The sequence below is a fragment of the Copadichromis virginalis genome, linkage group LG20 (assembly GCF_057382275.1).
Source record: "Copadichromis virginalis isolate Kocher_CV1m ecotype Utaka linkage group LG20, C_Virginalis_male_GT1.1, whole genome shotgun sequence".
Classification (NCBI taxonomy): domain Eukaryota; kingdom Metazoa; phylum Chordata; class Actinopteri; order Cichliformes; family Cichlidae; genus Copadichromis; species Copadichromis virginalis.
This window is the reverse complement of record NC_140637.1, coordinates 28,340,560-28,357,211: the sequence shown is the minus strand read 5'-3', so window position 1 is coordinate 28,357,211 and position 16,652 is coordinate 28,340,560. Positions and strand designations below refer to the sequence as shown.

Here is a 16,652-nt window from a genome sequence, read left to right as displayed (position 1 = left end):
TTTCTGTTGGCTGGAATGTGACAAAAAGTGACTGAATTTCTGCTTGCTCCCAGCGAAATCTTCATATCTCCTGCTAGGATATGTTTTGTTCTTAACCCGAGTGTCTGTTATCGGCATTAAAGCTCAGGATGTACTTGGGAAGCTCAGTTTCACATCTCTGGACCCGGTAACCATTTATCTTCATTAACTTGTAGTTTCATGCATTTTTATTTGACAACATTAAGATTTGATCTGAATAAGCTTAAAACTTTGCTTCACAGTTTAAGCACTGCACTTAATGCACATGAATTTAAGAAATGGGTTGGGCAGTTTTAAGTTTTAAGACCACAGCTGATGCAACACAATAGAGATAAACTGTACCAAGCAGTTCATTACTGTTGTTATATAAATGGCTGCCTATATTGCCTACAATTCCTAAGCAGACATGAGGACCTGCTATAAATATCTGATAAGCTGACTTCTTCTGTATCTACACTCAGAGGTGTTCTAGCTTGCAGTCCGATTTTAAGCTGATTTAAGTGACAGAATCAATGGGCACAACTCCACCTCTCTCTCAGGTCACACCAAAGACTGTAAATAGAAGATAGAAGCTGCCACCAACTTACTATGTTGATTTAAGAAAATTTAAGCCTCGTGTTTTTAACATTGTAGCCACAGTCATTGTTTTTTATGGATCCAGGTGGGACTATATTTAGACAAGATGGAGAGTTCAGTTATCAGCTAATGCTAGCAAGCTTGGTTAGTAAGGTACAAAGTTATGGTTCAATAACCTCAGTTAGTTAATGCAACACCTACCAGCGGGCTTGTCAGCACCCGCCTGTCACTTAAAGTGCCCATTCCCCTGGGTGAATAAGAAAGAAATTCACTCCCTGTACAGCCTCAGAAATCAAAAAGTTACATTTGTTTCTGCTGCAAAAGTGGACTTTTTAAAATGGGAGCTGACAAGTCTATGTGGACTTGAGCTATGACATTTGTACAGTGAACACTGTTCAATTTGTGTATAGTCTCAGTTGCTAGTTTCATATTGTGTTGATTACTATATGACAGCAGTCCCCAACCCCCGGGCCATGGGTCGGTACTGGTCCATGAGTCGTTTGATACTGGGCCACGACAGTTGAGACTCAGGTGTGAAATTTAAGGTTTTCAGGGTTTTCAATTGGCTTTTATCTTTTTCTTTTTTTTAGCGTTAACTCAGTTTCCCTGGGTCTTTTCCCGTGTGTTATGAATAAATCTTTTTATTGGTACCAGTACTGGTTTTATTTTGTTGTATTTATCTGCGATACCTTAAAGGCCGGTCCGTGAAAATATTGTCGGACATAAGCCGGCCCGTTGCGCAAAAAAGGTTGGGGACCGCTGGAATATGATATTTATTTTGTAAACTGAGGTCCTTGTTAGAGTGAAAAAGGCCCTGCTTTAGGGCGGGGCCAAAGCAGACAAATGAGCATGTAGTCTTTTCAAAACTCCAAGATGGCGGCATTCAAAATAAATGGTTGTAGCCATCATTTATGTACAGTCTATGCAGTGTTCAAATGAGGAACCTTCAAAGTCCATTCACAAATGTCTTTGCATGGTGTAAATCATTAATGAGGTTACACTGAAGTGAAAAACAAACAAACACAAAAACATTTGGGATTCATAGTCTTAAAAGAGTGCATCAGACCTGTTTCTGTATCATTATTAACAGAAAGAAACACTTTTTTCATCATCAACATCTGGATTTTTATATTGCTTTCAGTTACACTTTTATGTGGGTTCAGAAAAAGGCACCTGCTGTTAAAATTCCAGACTAGACAATTTTTGCCTCCAAAAATTTTGCTGCATTGACATTAATTTTATTACCAGTGCCCTGGTTTTACTTCCAGTCATCCTTTTTTTTTTTTTTTTAAATTGTAGTTGCATTCCCTGTAACCATTTTTTTTTTTTTTACACAACTGAATAATCCACTGAGTCAAATTTGGAAATTCCCTTTTCATTTGTCACAAGAATCAATATGACGTGTTTCCAGATATAATTTCTATTTACAGCTGAACCACAGATTACTCAAAGCACAATCCTGTTAGATGAGTTGCACACATTCCTACCGCCATATTAAAGCCTCCTAATAAGCCTAGGTGTCACCCCTGTCTCTGGTGTCTGGCCACTTTCTTCCTTTACTCTGCGAGTCCAGAGATGCTTGGGAGGCACAAGCAGCCAGTCGGCAAGAATTAGAGCAGCGTCCGTGATTGTGCTGACGTCTGCAAGGGGCTAGGCTGGAGATTAAGCCCAATAAAAATGTGTGATTTGTTGCTTTCATATTTGGAAGATGTCAGCTTCAATTTGAGCTAGCACGCTGCCTTGAGGCAGGCTGGGTGAAAAATATGAAGGATGCGCTGATGAACTGCTGGCAATCAAGTGTTAGTTCTCTCATCCACTATATGATGGCAGTGAAAACCTCCACACATTGTTACACAGCGGCTTGGCAAAATACTGATGGCATCATTTTGTTTATTATAATACATTTCAGTTTAAAATGAAGGGGATTTAATGTATTTAATAATCTTTTGTTCAGTCATCCATTTACACTTTTGCCAAAGGCTTCTCGTGCTCCCACAACTACCCCAATTTGGCAACTTTAAGCCACCCTGTTCAGCGTTCGCAAGCAACATGCAAACATTTGCTGGTTCGTTTTTGCCATTTTTGTCGTCCACATTTATATTATTATGACTATCCCCGCTCTTATACATTTCTGTAAACATCTATTAAATGTTTACTTCTTATAAATTCTAATTGTGTTTTTAGGTAAAGTACTACTTAAATTTGACATTTATATTGGAATACAAATGTAAAAACTAATGAATTATTTACATGCTAAAGTACAGCCCTAAATATCCTGAATGAAGCCCGTCTCACTGACAATGACTCAAACATAACAACGTTAGTCACCCATCCTTTTTGGAGCACTGGCAGTAGTGGTGTCTAAAAGACAGAGGGGGGGGGGGGGGAGAAATAATTAAAAAGCCAAATGTGCAAAGATTTAAGATCGCTTGAGCATTATCAGGAGCGTGGCTGGACCGACTGTTTAAGATTCTGAAAGTTTCAGAATATCTCATGCATTATAACTGAAGCACCACCCTGAGTTCCCTGAGTTTAATCCTTTTTGCAAGTGCTTCATCAACCTTCAGCTTTTTTGACAAGACAGAAGTTTCAGCATGTATGATTAATAAGATACAAATGTGCAACTGATATTTGATAAATGACTTTGGTTTCATATTCATGATGTACAATGAATATGCAGCACCAGGGGCTTAGGCCTACTTGATTGATCAAATGTATTCCATTCATCACTTATTTTTGCTTAATTAGCATATTTGAAGCAACACCATTAACAGTGGAGGACTATGGGCTATTTGGAAGATATGATGTATGTAAGGGAGCAGACATACGTGCATAACTCTTTGTCTTGCAGTGCTCATATTCTCAGGAGGTAGAATTCATTAGAAGGCAGATTTTAGAGCTTATTATTAACCACAAAAAGGAGGAAATAAAGATGGAAGGCAGGGGTGTAGCATTAGGATACGTTGTTTTTATCCCTCTACTACTTTTATATTTAGAGTATGTTCTTCGCCATATTTAAAACTAATATCATGTCACCGTGTCTTCAATAGTACATTGTAGGGCAATAAAATGTTCTGATATGTAATATGTGATAGGAATAGAGCAATGCGACGCTCTTTGTTGGAGATTTCTCCGAGGGACGTAATAACCTGAGGACTTTGGGGAGAATAAATGGGAGTAAAGGGAGTTAGGATGTGGGTCATTATAGCTATAAGTTCTAAAGCCCTTCATTAAACACATGAGCTCGTCATTACGCTGCTGCTGCTGCTGCTGCTGCTGCTGTGTGATGAACATTTTGAACCCTCCTCCCTCCCCGCCACCTCCGGTTTACAGGCCAGATGATGCAAGTGAATCCATGCTTGTCTGGCACGGGGCGAAGCAAAGTCAAGCACAGTGTAAATGTTTTGTGTGTATCCAAGCAGGCAAATTCTGATGCACATTTGCCCTATTACAGCACATCAGCATCAGAGAGACGCACGCCAGTGCAAGCAAGGAGCGCACACTTATCATTATTTGATAGCATGTTTAATGACAGATTGACAAAGGATTCGTAGATGCGAGCTGGCGTCAATTTTGCTAAGGTCGCTTATCACTGCATCTGCGACGCAAGTATACTTATGTGCATAATTTGATTTTTCAGCCAAGCCATTAGGACTATTTTAGAAAGTATCTTCAAGGAGGGAATAATAGAAGCACTTTTGGTATTTGGACACTGAGACATTTGCAAAGCCTTAAAACATTTCAAAACAATTTCACAGCTGAACTTTTGTAAAAATCAATGTTATTAATAGTGAAAATAACATAATAAATTGGCTTCATTCCATTTAGGGCGAGGTGTGACCGCATCCACTGTTCACTACATGTTTTCTTAATTCTATTTCTTTTTTCATTAAGAGCAACATGAACGGAGTCATGCTTCATCACTGGGCCATCTACCCAGCGCTAATGTGGAACTGCAACAAATAAAAGCTTATATTGTGTTTATATTAGGTCCACGTATGAGCGCGTTAGCGTCACTGATACGTATGACAACCAGGTTTTTTGTTTTTTTTTCCACCGTGCATGTGTCTGTGGGTGTGTCTGTGTTCAGTAATTAGCCATGACATGTTGCATGTAGAATGCAATTAACAGCGTTAATGTATGCAAACACTCAAAATGAATATAAAGCACCCAAAGAATAATGGGGTTATTTCACCTAATTATGATGATTATGGTACCTAAAGAATGTAGGTATTTAATAAATCACGCATTAGAAAAAATAATGTGTATTTGAAAACAGCGGATATGTATTTTGATTTGCACCTTTAAATTATTTCACGATAAGAATCTTATTAACCTTAAAAAATGCACATCCATACGAGCTTTTTGTGTACCAACAATAAATCCCACATTGACTTTGACTTATTAGGGCAAATTATAGCCAGAGACAACTAATTTCCTTCTGTGGCTGCACTGATGACAGCATTTTTCTTTAGTTAGCCTTGGGTAAGTCTCTACTAGGTTGTGCTGATTCTTCAAAATGCACTTGTAGACTAAATATGCTCTGAATAACTGCTGTGGATAGAATTACGGCAAATCAACGTGCATTTGAGATAAAAATGGAAAAAGTATGTGCTGCAAAATGCACAGCCTCGCTTTAATGAACAAAAAAACCCCCAATAGTATTCTCATTGTTTCTCTGCAGAGCATTCTGCTGCAGCTTAAGGACAATGCTTGCTTCAAAAAAAAAAAAAAGAAGTAAGTTGCTCCTTTAAAACATAATGGCCCCACAGACAAATCAGAGATCCATCGGCGAAGAAAGGCACTAAATAATTTATAGCTTTAATCTGCTCACTGAGGTGTGTGGTCTTTGACAGTAATTATAAATGCAGGGAGAAATTATAGCTGAATACTTTAACTGCATTAGGAGTCATCTGATGAACAACGTGATTGCCTGCTCATTTCCAACAATAGGGGGCAAGTTGGTGTCACAGCATTCAAATCACCACAGTGCCCATGTGCTTTTTCCCATTTACCATCAAATGTCAGTTGCCTGTTATAAAATAGAGATTTGATGGGTGGAGGTAATTGAGGACTTGATTGCTTGAAAAAAAAAGATGAATTGCATAAAATGTTTATGAATTTAGGAGGCAATTATTTTTAATAGCCTTGAAATAATAGAGCTGGAGGAAATATGTTTAATTGTTATGATACCATCTTGCGGCAGCATTCACAGGAAAGCAATAAAGTCTGACAACAAGATCTTTGAAGTGTATCTAAAAGTCATAAGGTAACAAATGAGTGTGGCGTGCTCTATAGTGTCGTGATGTTGTTCTTTGTCGTGTATAGGTTCTGTGTGGCCTGCGAAGATTTCAATGAATGTTTCACAGTATTTTACAGGTCCACACATTCAGCTGATACAGTATGAATAACCGGAAAGGCTTTATTGTGTGAATTATATTATTATTGTGAATCATATCAGCTGATTATTATGTGTAAAAGTAGGAAAATAATCAAATTAAGGGAGCCAAAAAATACAAGGCAATCAAATGTTAACTCTTTATTTGAATAAGTAAAAAAAGGTGCAGGTATCACAGGTATCATCTGCCTTTTTGTTATCCTTGTTGCATGAAACACGTTTTCTTTTTCCTTCTAAAATATATTTACATGTGAAAGAGCCTTATTTTGAAACTGTCTAATTTATTTTTGAGTCATGTACAGGATCCGAGTCTAAACTGGTGATTAAATTTTTATTAAAGTGCTTTTCCCCCCCTCGTCTATCGTTGCAACACGAAACATCTTTACATAGCAATACACTGTACAGGTCTGCATGAGTGTGATCGCGTTATCAGGCTACCTGCTTCAACAACTGCACGTCTGTGCGGCTGCACTGTATCACAGAGGTTGTAAAGTACAGTTAGTCATTATTTTGTCTTTGAAATACAATTGAAACTTGACATATCATACAAATAAATAGTAGTCATAGCCAGGGCTATTGCATGCAAACATCAGCAATAATGTTTCTTCAAGCAGTAATACATTTCATTACTGGTGATGCATTTGAGCAGGGTGCAAAAGTATCTCTTAGTGTTTCCTTACACAAATTCTAACCAGTGTGTCTTTGCTGTAATCCATTAATTTTTTTTTAAGTCGTTACAATGCACACTACACAATGATAATTGAAAAATGGTTGAAATATCTGACCCGTGTATTGAAATAAAAAGGCAAGAAAAAGGAAAAAAAAAAGGTGATGGTAATATGAAAAACTACTCCTTGTCCATTTCCACATATTGTGAATGGTTGTCAGGGGATTTGCTGTGAGTTTTACTCAAATGGAGTTTGACTGCATGATTACTTGCAAATGTCCGACAGCAGAGCTTGCATTTGAATTTTGAGTCAATGTCCTCCTCCGCGACTAGAGCCTCTGTGGCTCTGACGCTGAGGGCCTTTGACAGTTCTGGCTCCTCTACCTTCGTCTGATGCTCTACCGGCATTTTGCACATGTCTTTGATTTGGAACCCGAGATGGGATTCCAGATGGGAAATGAATGTGGTGGGTGACCTAAACTGGGAAGCGCAGTCATTGCAGTAGAAGACTGGGTGGCCCGTGTCCATGTTCTTCAGGAATTTGGTCCCTCCCGTTTTCCGCAGCTGGTACTTTACATTTGCTAACCAATGGCTTATGGTAGTCATGGACAGGCCAGTGAATTTGGAGATGTGCATCCGCTCCTGAGGGCCGAGGTCCGAGAGCAAATACTTTCCTTCAGAGGTCTGGAAGAGGCTGGAGGCAAACTGAGCTTGCAGGATGAGAAGATGGCGCGGATTCCAGTTTGACTGTCTACCTTTACGCTTGTGGACGGAGTACACCTCCGCTGAGACATCTTCGAAGCGCCTGACATCCGATTCCAGTTTCATAGATGGAATCCTTGATGGTATTGATGGTTTTGGAGTGGTGGCTTTCGGAAGCACTTTAACCATATCGGCGATATCAGACAGAGCATATTTCTGTGGCATCGGTGCGGAGGGCTGCATTAGCAGGGAGCTCGCCTTGTTGTGTTTAGATTTCGTCAGATCTATTGGCTGGTCATCGTTAACAAAGAGAAAGGGGTTATCAGGCTTATTTCTTACAGGATTTCTGAGCATTAAAGCCGACTTCTCGCTGCTACGATTAATGTCTGCAAACATAGACTGTGTGTGAGCCGATAGTTTATCTACTCTTGAGTTATTGGGCTTATTTGCTTTCCCCAGATGATTGTTCAGAACTGACTGCAGTGCACTAAGAGGGTTTATGCCAAGTATATCCGGAGTGTCACAGAGAGGCTCTGAAGTAGTGCTGCGTCCATTGCTGGCAGTGGGGCTCGGTGTCTTGCCTCTGTCGGAGAAATCTGGGCTCAACTTTCCTTTGATCGCTTCACTCCCTTCATTCACACAGTCTGTATCAAGCTTTGAAGAGGAAGAGGAATCGTCCTGACAATCGCTGTCATCATTCTCCACCAGATCAAACTTAATATTCTGACTTTCTTTACCATCGCTAATGCCAACCTTTTCTTTTTTGATGTCCACAGTTTGATGCTGTCCCTGGGGAGCCTCAACTCCCACAGCACTGTGGTATAACTTCCCCTTTGGGGCAATCGGTCTCAGCTTGTGGTTGAACGTCTGCTTTAGCTGAGTAGGTGGAGATGCTGAGAGAGGGGCGCTTTTGATGATGCCAGAGAGCTGATAGGCAGCATGAATGCTTGGGTAGGCACTCCAGCTCGGTGTCCCTGTTTGAGCTTTATTTATGGCAGAGGCCACTGTGTTGGCTAAAGATTTAAGAATGTCCCCTCCTCCACCTGAGTCCTGTTCAAGATCCTCCTCACGTAGATAAGGGTACTTAAAAGTCCCATTGCCGGCCTTTTGATCCTCACTCTCTTGCTTGTCATCTTTAGTATCACTTTCTTCCATTTTGTCTGAAGTACCTTCCCCCTGGCTATCCTTCTCACAGTTCCCTGGGGAAGGATTTTTTGGAGACGCTTTTTCTCCTTCAGTGTCACTGACAGCAGGCTCAGCCAAACCCTGGATCTTCTCTATGGCCAAGGGGTCAAGGGCTAACTGTTTGCCCTTTTTAGAAGCTGAGTTTGTAACTTTGATGAAGTGTCCAGTAACCATCATATGTGTGGTCAGTTGCTGAAGGGTGTCATGGGAGCTTCCACACTCCATGCATTTCAGAATCTGAGATTTGCACGTCTCAAACTGCCAGGTGTAACTCGCTCCATTCTGATATCCATATCGATTGTTGTTGGCGTTTGCAATGCTGGCAGCTCGTTGTGCCTCAGTGTAGCCAGACACACCAGTCGTGGAGTCAGGGGAGCAGGGCCTCGTTTCGAAAGCCCGTTTCTTTGCTGGTGGCAGTAATTTGGGTGTGATTACTGGGATCGGCTCTTTTAAAGGCACTTTTTGGTAATGCTTAGTTTTAATCATATGGACGCTCAAATCCTGGAGCGAGTCAAAAGAATGGCCACAAAACATGCACTTCAAAACTTTCTGCGCATCCTCCTTCCCTTCCATGTCTTGCAAATTTCGTTTCCTAGATTTGGAGGACGAGGCAGAGGAATTACTCTGTTTGCTGTGGTTGTTGTCTTGGTAGTGCCCGCTCTTGTTCATGTGAACTGTCAGCTCAACCAGAGTGTCATAAGCAGCGCTGCAGTCCTTGCAGCGAAATCGGCTGGCTCCCGTGAACACCGAGCCACAAGGTTTGGTGGTTTGCCTGTAGAGGTGCACAGAGCTAAAGAGGTTGGGTTTGGTTGCAGGCTTTGGGGAGAGTGTCTGCTGCAAGGTCTTAGAGAGCGCGTCCTGGTGCCAGTCGAACTCACTCTTGGTGCTTCCATTGGTGCTGTCACAGTTGGCTTTGCTGGTGTTTTTGCCAATTTTCAAGTCCATTCCTATCCCCGTCCAATAAGAATCCGCGAGAAAGTTTGCATAGGCCGCCCTCATTTTCTCTAAGCTGCTGCCCGTCTCTTCTTTATGCTTGGAGGTGCTGCTTTCTTCGTCTCGCTGGCTCTCAGGTGGCGATGAGGTTTTGAAGTCTGAGAGCCTGTCACTGCTGTCGCTAAGGCGCGATTCCAACTCTGCCTCTTGATTGGAAAGGACACTAATGGGAGAGTTCTGGTTGCTGTAAGTGTTAGTGCTCTTGTTGTCGAGCTCTCTGTCCTCAGACACTTTGGGGCTGGTCTTCTCCGAGCATTCCTCTTCAGTCTGAGTGTCGTTATCTCCGTCTTCTTCAGCGATGGAATCCTGAAGAGCGGCATCTTCATCGGGCACGTACACTAAAAAAGCAAGAGAGATATAACATTAAAAACACACTGTGAAACAACAGTTTCGTTAATTTATAATTTCTAAACAATCTATACAGTGAAAGCAAAAGTTATTCCAGAAAGCATAATGGCGATTGCCTTGTGCCTTGGGAGGCGGCTGAGTATAGGTGGACATAATGTTTCTGCTAACAGACTGCTGCTGGTGTAACAGCACCATTTGATTCACGACAGGCCATTGACTTAGCGCTGTGTCCAAGCTTTCCCTGGCCTCAAGTTGAGATGTTTACAACAATCATTGGCCACTGAGTGACAAAAGGAAATTGATTCTTCTGGGGCTTGTTGAGTGTTATTGCAAATGACCTATTCCACGGTGATTATAGATGCCTCAAAACTGCAATGAAAATGTAAGCCTGCTGTTCTGGATAACATCTTAGACTCCCTGAAGCCACTTGTGAGGAATGGCTTAACATAAACTGAGATATTATAACATCCCTCAGTGATTTAGAAATAAATTAAAAGCCATAGCTGAGAAAAATGAGACTATTCGGAATATTCTTTCAGCATTCTGTAATTTGACATCGGGCAACTGATTTTGTTGATAGCAAAAATAAAAGTATATTGTAAATACGGACACTGGTCCCGATGCAAATGTTGATCACGCTGGTGGAAAAAGTGATTCAATTATCAGTGCTAAAACCAGACAATTATACAAAATTTCAAAAGATTACTGGCAATCTGTCAAGTCATTATATTTTCCCTGACAGTCTCATAAACAGCAATTACTTCTTTCATTATTCACCTGTTCATTCTCTCAACTCATAGAGCACAAACATTATTGCTTCAATTAACAGATAATTAAACAACAGTATTTCTAATTGACACATTTCCCATCATCCAATTAGTGGAAACTCTGACTCAGCACAGAGCCGTGGCTGCAGGGTCTGCGTGGCATATGAAGACGGCTACAGAAGATTATTACAACCTTTCTGACAATAACTGTTTCTGATTATTTTAAATCTAACTACCCGGCAACCCACGCCAACAATATCGCAAACAAAGTAAATGCAGTTTGTCAGAGTTGTCACACATCTGAGATATTTTCCACCTCGTAGTCGTGCTGGAAAATGTGCATTTTGGGAGAGACGCGGCAGATGTGCTCCGAGTTAAATATGAATAGGACATAACAGCCCTGTCCAGGCACTTATGCATTTCATGTGGTTAATATTTCTGTTCTGAATAAAGGGGCACTCCATGAGGGGATGACTGAAGCCGAGCACTCAGAAGTCCCACACTGGGCAGCCCATAGAATGTCTTCGTCTTCTCTGCCTTCTGAAAGTACGACTTTTTTATTATCAATATTTCACAAGTGCCTCAAGAGAAACCCGGGAGATGAACTGCTTGATAGCTAATGGATGGAGATGGAGATGGGATTCGGACTTTCAAAACAAACATCGAGCACAGGGCCTGGCGAACAAGAGCCTGTACACACACACACACACACACAGACTCAAGAGCCCCTATGTGCTGTGACCTTGATCTACCGCAAGAGAAATGTTTTGATTGGCCAGCCGAGGTCTGTGATGGCCTCCGAAACACCCTTGATGCTAAGGGAGAGAGTTGTCAAGAGCACAGAGGTATTTTTTATTTATAGTCTTATATATAGTATTCACAGTGAAGGAGAACACCAATGGCTTTGACAAGCAGCCAGTTGATGTCATCTCTCTTCAAAGTCATCACTAAAGCTGAAAGTATAGCAAGAATGTTCACCAAAGTGGGGAGAACAGTATTTTCCGGTCTGGTGGTGGTTAAAGGAAAATTGTTCACTCCTTGATCAGACCATAATTTACAGTGCAGGCCATTTTCTGCACATCTCCTGTGCCTAGAAATTTACTGCCCTCTTAGTAAAATAATTGTGCATTTGACAAAGAAGGGATAAACACTGGGTTCCTGGAAATACGACAAAGCTATACCGACTTTAATGTGAATGTTTGTCCTCATCTTAGTATTTGAGGATGAAATTGACAGAGATTAACAGCTGCCCTTCCTGCTGTTGTATGCCTTTCTATCAGATGCCCCCAGTAGCAGACATCCTGAGGCACCAATTAACCTTCTAGAGGGGATCATTCCAAGATACCCACATGTCTAACTCCGCTTCTCACACCATTTGTAACTGTGCTTTGCCAGCTCTTGATCTACCACAGAACTGCTGCCATGCCAAGCTGCATTACTCTTTAATCCAAGAGCACACTCAAGGACAATGTGAAAACAACCAAACACCTACAAGAGTGATCATTGTATTGTGACATGTTTGTCAAGTGATACGCTTCATAAAGCAGCACTGTTCAAAGCATAAGCACTAAGTTGTGTATCATCTTGTAAAACAATAGTGAACAGCTATTTCTAGTTCTTGGGCACAGTTCTTGTTTTTTCATAAATCAGAAAGAATAAGAAATGCTGGCTTTGAAAATGTTGTCTCGGAGTCCGAACGAGGCAACTCGTAGCCCAGCTAGCCTTAGAAAACAAGAGGCTGGCATGCCTTGCTTGAGATTTAGCATGTCATAAACTGCTGTAAAGCCTCCAATCTGTGTCACTACAAATTTATATCTTCAGACAGAGATATGCAAAGGTCAAAAAACCTGAGGTGTCCATCATAAATCAGACGGTTGAAGTGTTTATAACCTTTATCCGTTAGAACAGACTCTTGGCATAGCGAGGCTGGGATTTACAGAAGCGGCAGCCTGTTTCTGAGCCAAAAGCTTTTTCCCCATACATCCAGAGAAAAACAGCTAACTGCACAGAAAATAATAGATTATATTTACTGCTACCTTCATGGTGGCATGCTGTCCAACAGGGCCGGTGTTAAAAGCGTACATGAGATTATATTTACAACTCAACTTTTCAGCATTAGTATCTTCATCGAGCGAAATCCCCTCTCCCAGAGGAAGTGAGTCTATTCAAAATGCGTCAGTCATTGTAGAAATGTATGTGACAGCTGTAAAAGGGCATTCTGTTTCCGATATTAACATGCCAGGAGAAACTTTTGTAATGGTGAGAACATCAACATTTATCCCTTGGAAGGTCAACATTTCCTTCATTAATCTGACAAGCCACAGAGAGTTAGCAGCCCGAGGAGCTTAGCTAATGGACAGCTGCAATACCCATCGCAGGACTTTGTGAGTATCCGAGGTAACACTATCTTCAGAGAAGATTGGGTAATTCATAGGTGCCAGTGACAGGTCTGCACGTCTGCGCCACTTTCCCCAGTGCTCCCCGGTTGTCTCAAGCTACAGTTTTTGCTGCTCGCAAATCAATATCTCTTTTTACTTCTCATTGATTGCATAGCGGTGGGACCAACCTAAGCAGGACTGTTATGACATTTCTAGATTTCCCCCTGTCCTTGGAACAATCAATTACACGCGCATGGCAATCAAAACCTCTTTGCAAAATGAACCTGCTCCATGACATTTTCATCTCCCGGATTTATGCCACGTGAAGAGAAAAAAAAAGGGAAGAGAGAGAAGGAGATAGAGAGAGGCCTGCTGGATCGGCAGAGCACACAGTAACAACGCAGGTCAGGACTGAAGCTTCTCTCCGGGTCGTCTGTAAATGTAGTACTATGTATCTGTTTCCACTTTGTGCTTTCACTCACATCTAAGCAATGTACCCAGTTAACTGTAGCTTTACGTGGCGCAGCACTTAGTCACCGTCTGCTCATCTGTTGTTATAAATAGGTGGGAAATGTCACTCAGAAAGTACTTGCTGTACAAAACATAATTGCAAACAAAGTTGTGAAGTTTTTTCCTCTTTGTCAATGTTGGAAACAGCATGATGTGTTTATAAAAGTCACCACGATGTGATTTCTTCAGTGAGCTATCATTAGAATGAGACGCGCACATGCCACAAGGTTTAATATTTGACAGTGATATCTGACAAACTCAGTGAGAAGTGCACGTCAAGATCAAACAGATACATTGTCAGACATCCTGATGATAGTCCTGATGACACATCTGAAGTTAATTCTGAACTGAATCACATGAGAAACGGCGAAGACCTAATTCTGAGCCCCGAAGCCATCTGTAAAGATCTGTAAACACCTCTCTCTTCATTGTTCCCTGTCAGGAAACAGTCTCCCCGAGCCCAAGGACACTGCAGAGTAAAGAGAGAACAATCACACGCAGCCTGCTCCCTTTGACAAAATTTGTCTGGAGGTTAATTGATATCACAGAATGAAACAGTTTTTGAGTTGCTTTTAAATCAGAATGTGTCATTAGATCCTGTCTGACCTATTATTTAGTTTGAGCACTTTTGTGTTAAATGATTCCAACGATGCAGTTAACAGACTTGGAAACTCTGCAGACAGACTGAGTCTTTATCGTGTTGTATTTAGCTGCAAACAGTTATTAAGAATACTGCAAAAAATATATATAAAAGACTAGATAATGTGAAGTGGCTTTAAAAGCAGCCACGAGTCCCTGCAAAGTAGTTTTGCTGGATCTTTCTCAGGCTTTGTCTAGAAATCCATGAGACAGAAACACTGTTGTTAATTTTTGTATGCATGAAGGAGATGTAACTTAAAGCGCATTACGTACTTGACTAAACACAAGCTATTCATGCAGATAAATGCCTTGCTTTCATCCACCCTCAACTTTAATATTTAATAGTCTAATATAATCAAATAAAAACTGGAAGCTCAAAAAAAGACACGGACAACTTGAGGACAGATTGTGAACACAACAAATGGCACAATGTGCTCAGATGGACCCGGAGCCAGATTAATATGATAGGATCGCAAATATGACACCATATCCTGCCATCTGGCTGTTCATTTGGGCAAAAATGATCACAATAATTATGGCAATTAATCAAAAATGTTTTCACAACCAACATTCTGTTAACTAAAAACACAGAGAACTTTGGAATGCACAATCGCTAATAAACACACACACACACACTCACGCGCACAAGTCGCACAGCTTTCGAGCATGTTTAGTTTGAGTTATGGGACATTTTTATGTAATGACACAAATGTGGGAGTTAGTAAAAGTCTGTTCCTGCATGTTGCATGGATGCTAATCATGGTATTTACTGAGCCACATCAGATTGCAATGTCTAACTCCAGGAGCCCCTTCTCAACATGAAGTCACTGCTCCTTTTGATGCCTACTAGAAGCTTCTGCTCTGAGATGCATCAGTCGGCCGGCTGCCTAATTGGAAGTGAGCGGTGGGAGAGCATTGCAATCTGCACTCCAGCACCCAAGTCATCGCTTTGAACGTGCCACAGCCGCCACATTATATGATGCTGCCTGGTGTTGCGTCTCACCAAAGGGTCCCTTGTCAGCACCAGAGGAGACAATTATACATATAATGTTTCCTTCCTGTCTCGTAGGATTTTTTAAACACTGACGGCACAAAGCCAGGTGCTGTATGCGCATATGATAACAACTGGAATTTTGAATGTGTCAGGCAGCCTGAATTTTGGAAATAGTTTTCAGTCTCTTCAATATTACCAGTTCTAATGCACTGCTAATAAGCATTGATCCGAATCTGTTTAACACAGCTTTCCACTGGTCTCTGGTTCAGTATGAGCTGTACTCATACTGTGTATCTAAATGCATTTAAGAATAATCCAAAAACATATAAATCTCTAATGCTGACCTTTCTATTTTTCACATATGTCGTATTTTGTAGCACAGCATCGATACATTTTCTTAAGTAAATTATGTGAACGGTTCTTCCTCCACTAAAACGACTGAATTTCATTAAAACGAGGGGGCAGATTTTTAAAAATCCATAACATTTACTTGGCTAGCTGTAATTAAGAAGAGCTGGAAAAAAAGCGAGTTAATGCTTTAAATTACTGGCTGCTGAATAAACAGTAATGAGGTATTTTGTGTAGCTAGCAGCACAACCAGAATCCGCAGTCTCTCGCTAACAGGTATATATAAAAAATTCAAGAACATGTATAAGCTTACAACTGAAGAGGCTTAAAAGCCTCTGCGTATATTTGCCAGATTATGGATGATCTTTTCTGCCCTAACTGATAAAGTTCCAGTTGGTGGAGCAGAAGCGGGGCTGCTTCAGCTCCAGTGTGTTTTCCACTAGCGGGAGGGGAGCAGCCTCGCGCCGCTCTGTCACTTGGTTTCTGAAGAGCCCGTGACACGGCTCTCCAGGAGCAACATGATGAGGTCTGATGGTTCCTTTCTGCAGAATAGCAGTTTACCCCTCATTCACCCTTATCAGAGAGTGAACCCATCATCTTACAGTACGCCACTCAAACCGCTTCGCATATTGGAGCTGACCAGTCGAGCAAACAGGGCGGTACTAATAAAAGACCATCTTGCTTCGGTTCAAATTTCCCTGATTGAATGTCAGTCAGGAATGTTTGCGTGGCAGCGGGGAGGAAAGTGGGCCATCGTTTAAAGGACCACTGCCTTGAACACATAAGGCCTTTGTTCGAGTTTTATGAGATACTGAGTGAAAGGTATGATGGCCTGCAGTCACCTAACGTGCTGTTTGTTTTTCATGCTCACTAGCCTGACTAAATAAAGAGGGTTTCAATTCCAATTCAATCATTTTCTGATGTTTTAGGAGCATTTTGTTATTTTGCATCTGAGTGGCGACATCCCGGATGCAATTATCCTTATTATTGAATTGAACTTTTATTTCCTTGTGATCGTGTTATTTCATAATATAATACTAGAGCATCAAAAACCAGTGGCAAGTCTTTTTGGACGCTGTTCCATTTAGTTTTCCCTCGAGAGCAGTAGATGCATATACAGCGCATACAG

The 16,652-nt window shown here is 41.2% G+C and overlaps 1 protein-coding gene across 1 annotated transcript in view; it reads right to left on the bottom strand.

Annotated features, from left to right (window-relative positions):
* Nucleotides 1-6,120: 6,120 nt before the first annotated feature.
* tshz2 (teashirt zinc finger homeobox 2) overlaps nt 6,121-16,652 on the bottom strand; it is a 39,302-nt gene continuing 28,770 nt past the window's right edge. Inside the window, exon 3 of the mRNA XM_085443913.1 lies at nt 6,121-9,877. Within this exon, the coding sequence (XP_085300039.1) occupies nt 6,840-9,877 (3,038 nt within the window). The 3' untranslated portion in view covers nt 6,121-6,839. The remainder of the gene's footprint in view (nt 9,878-16,652) is intronic.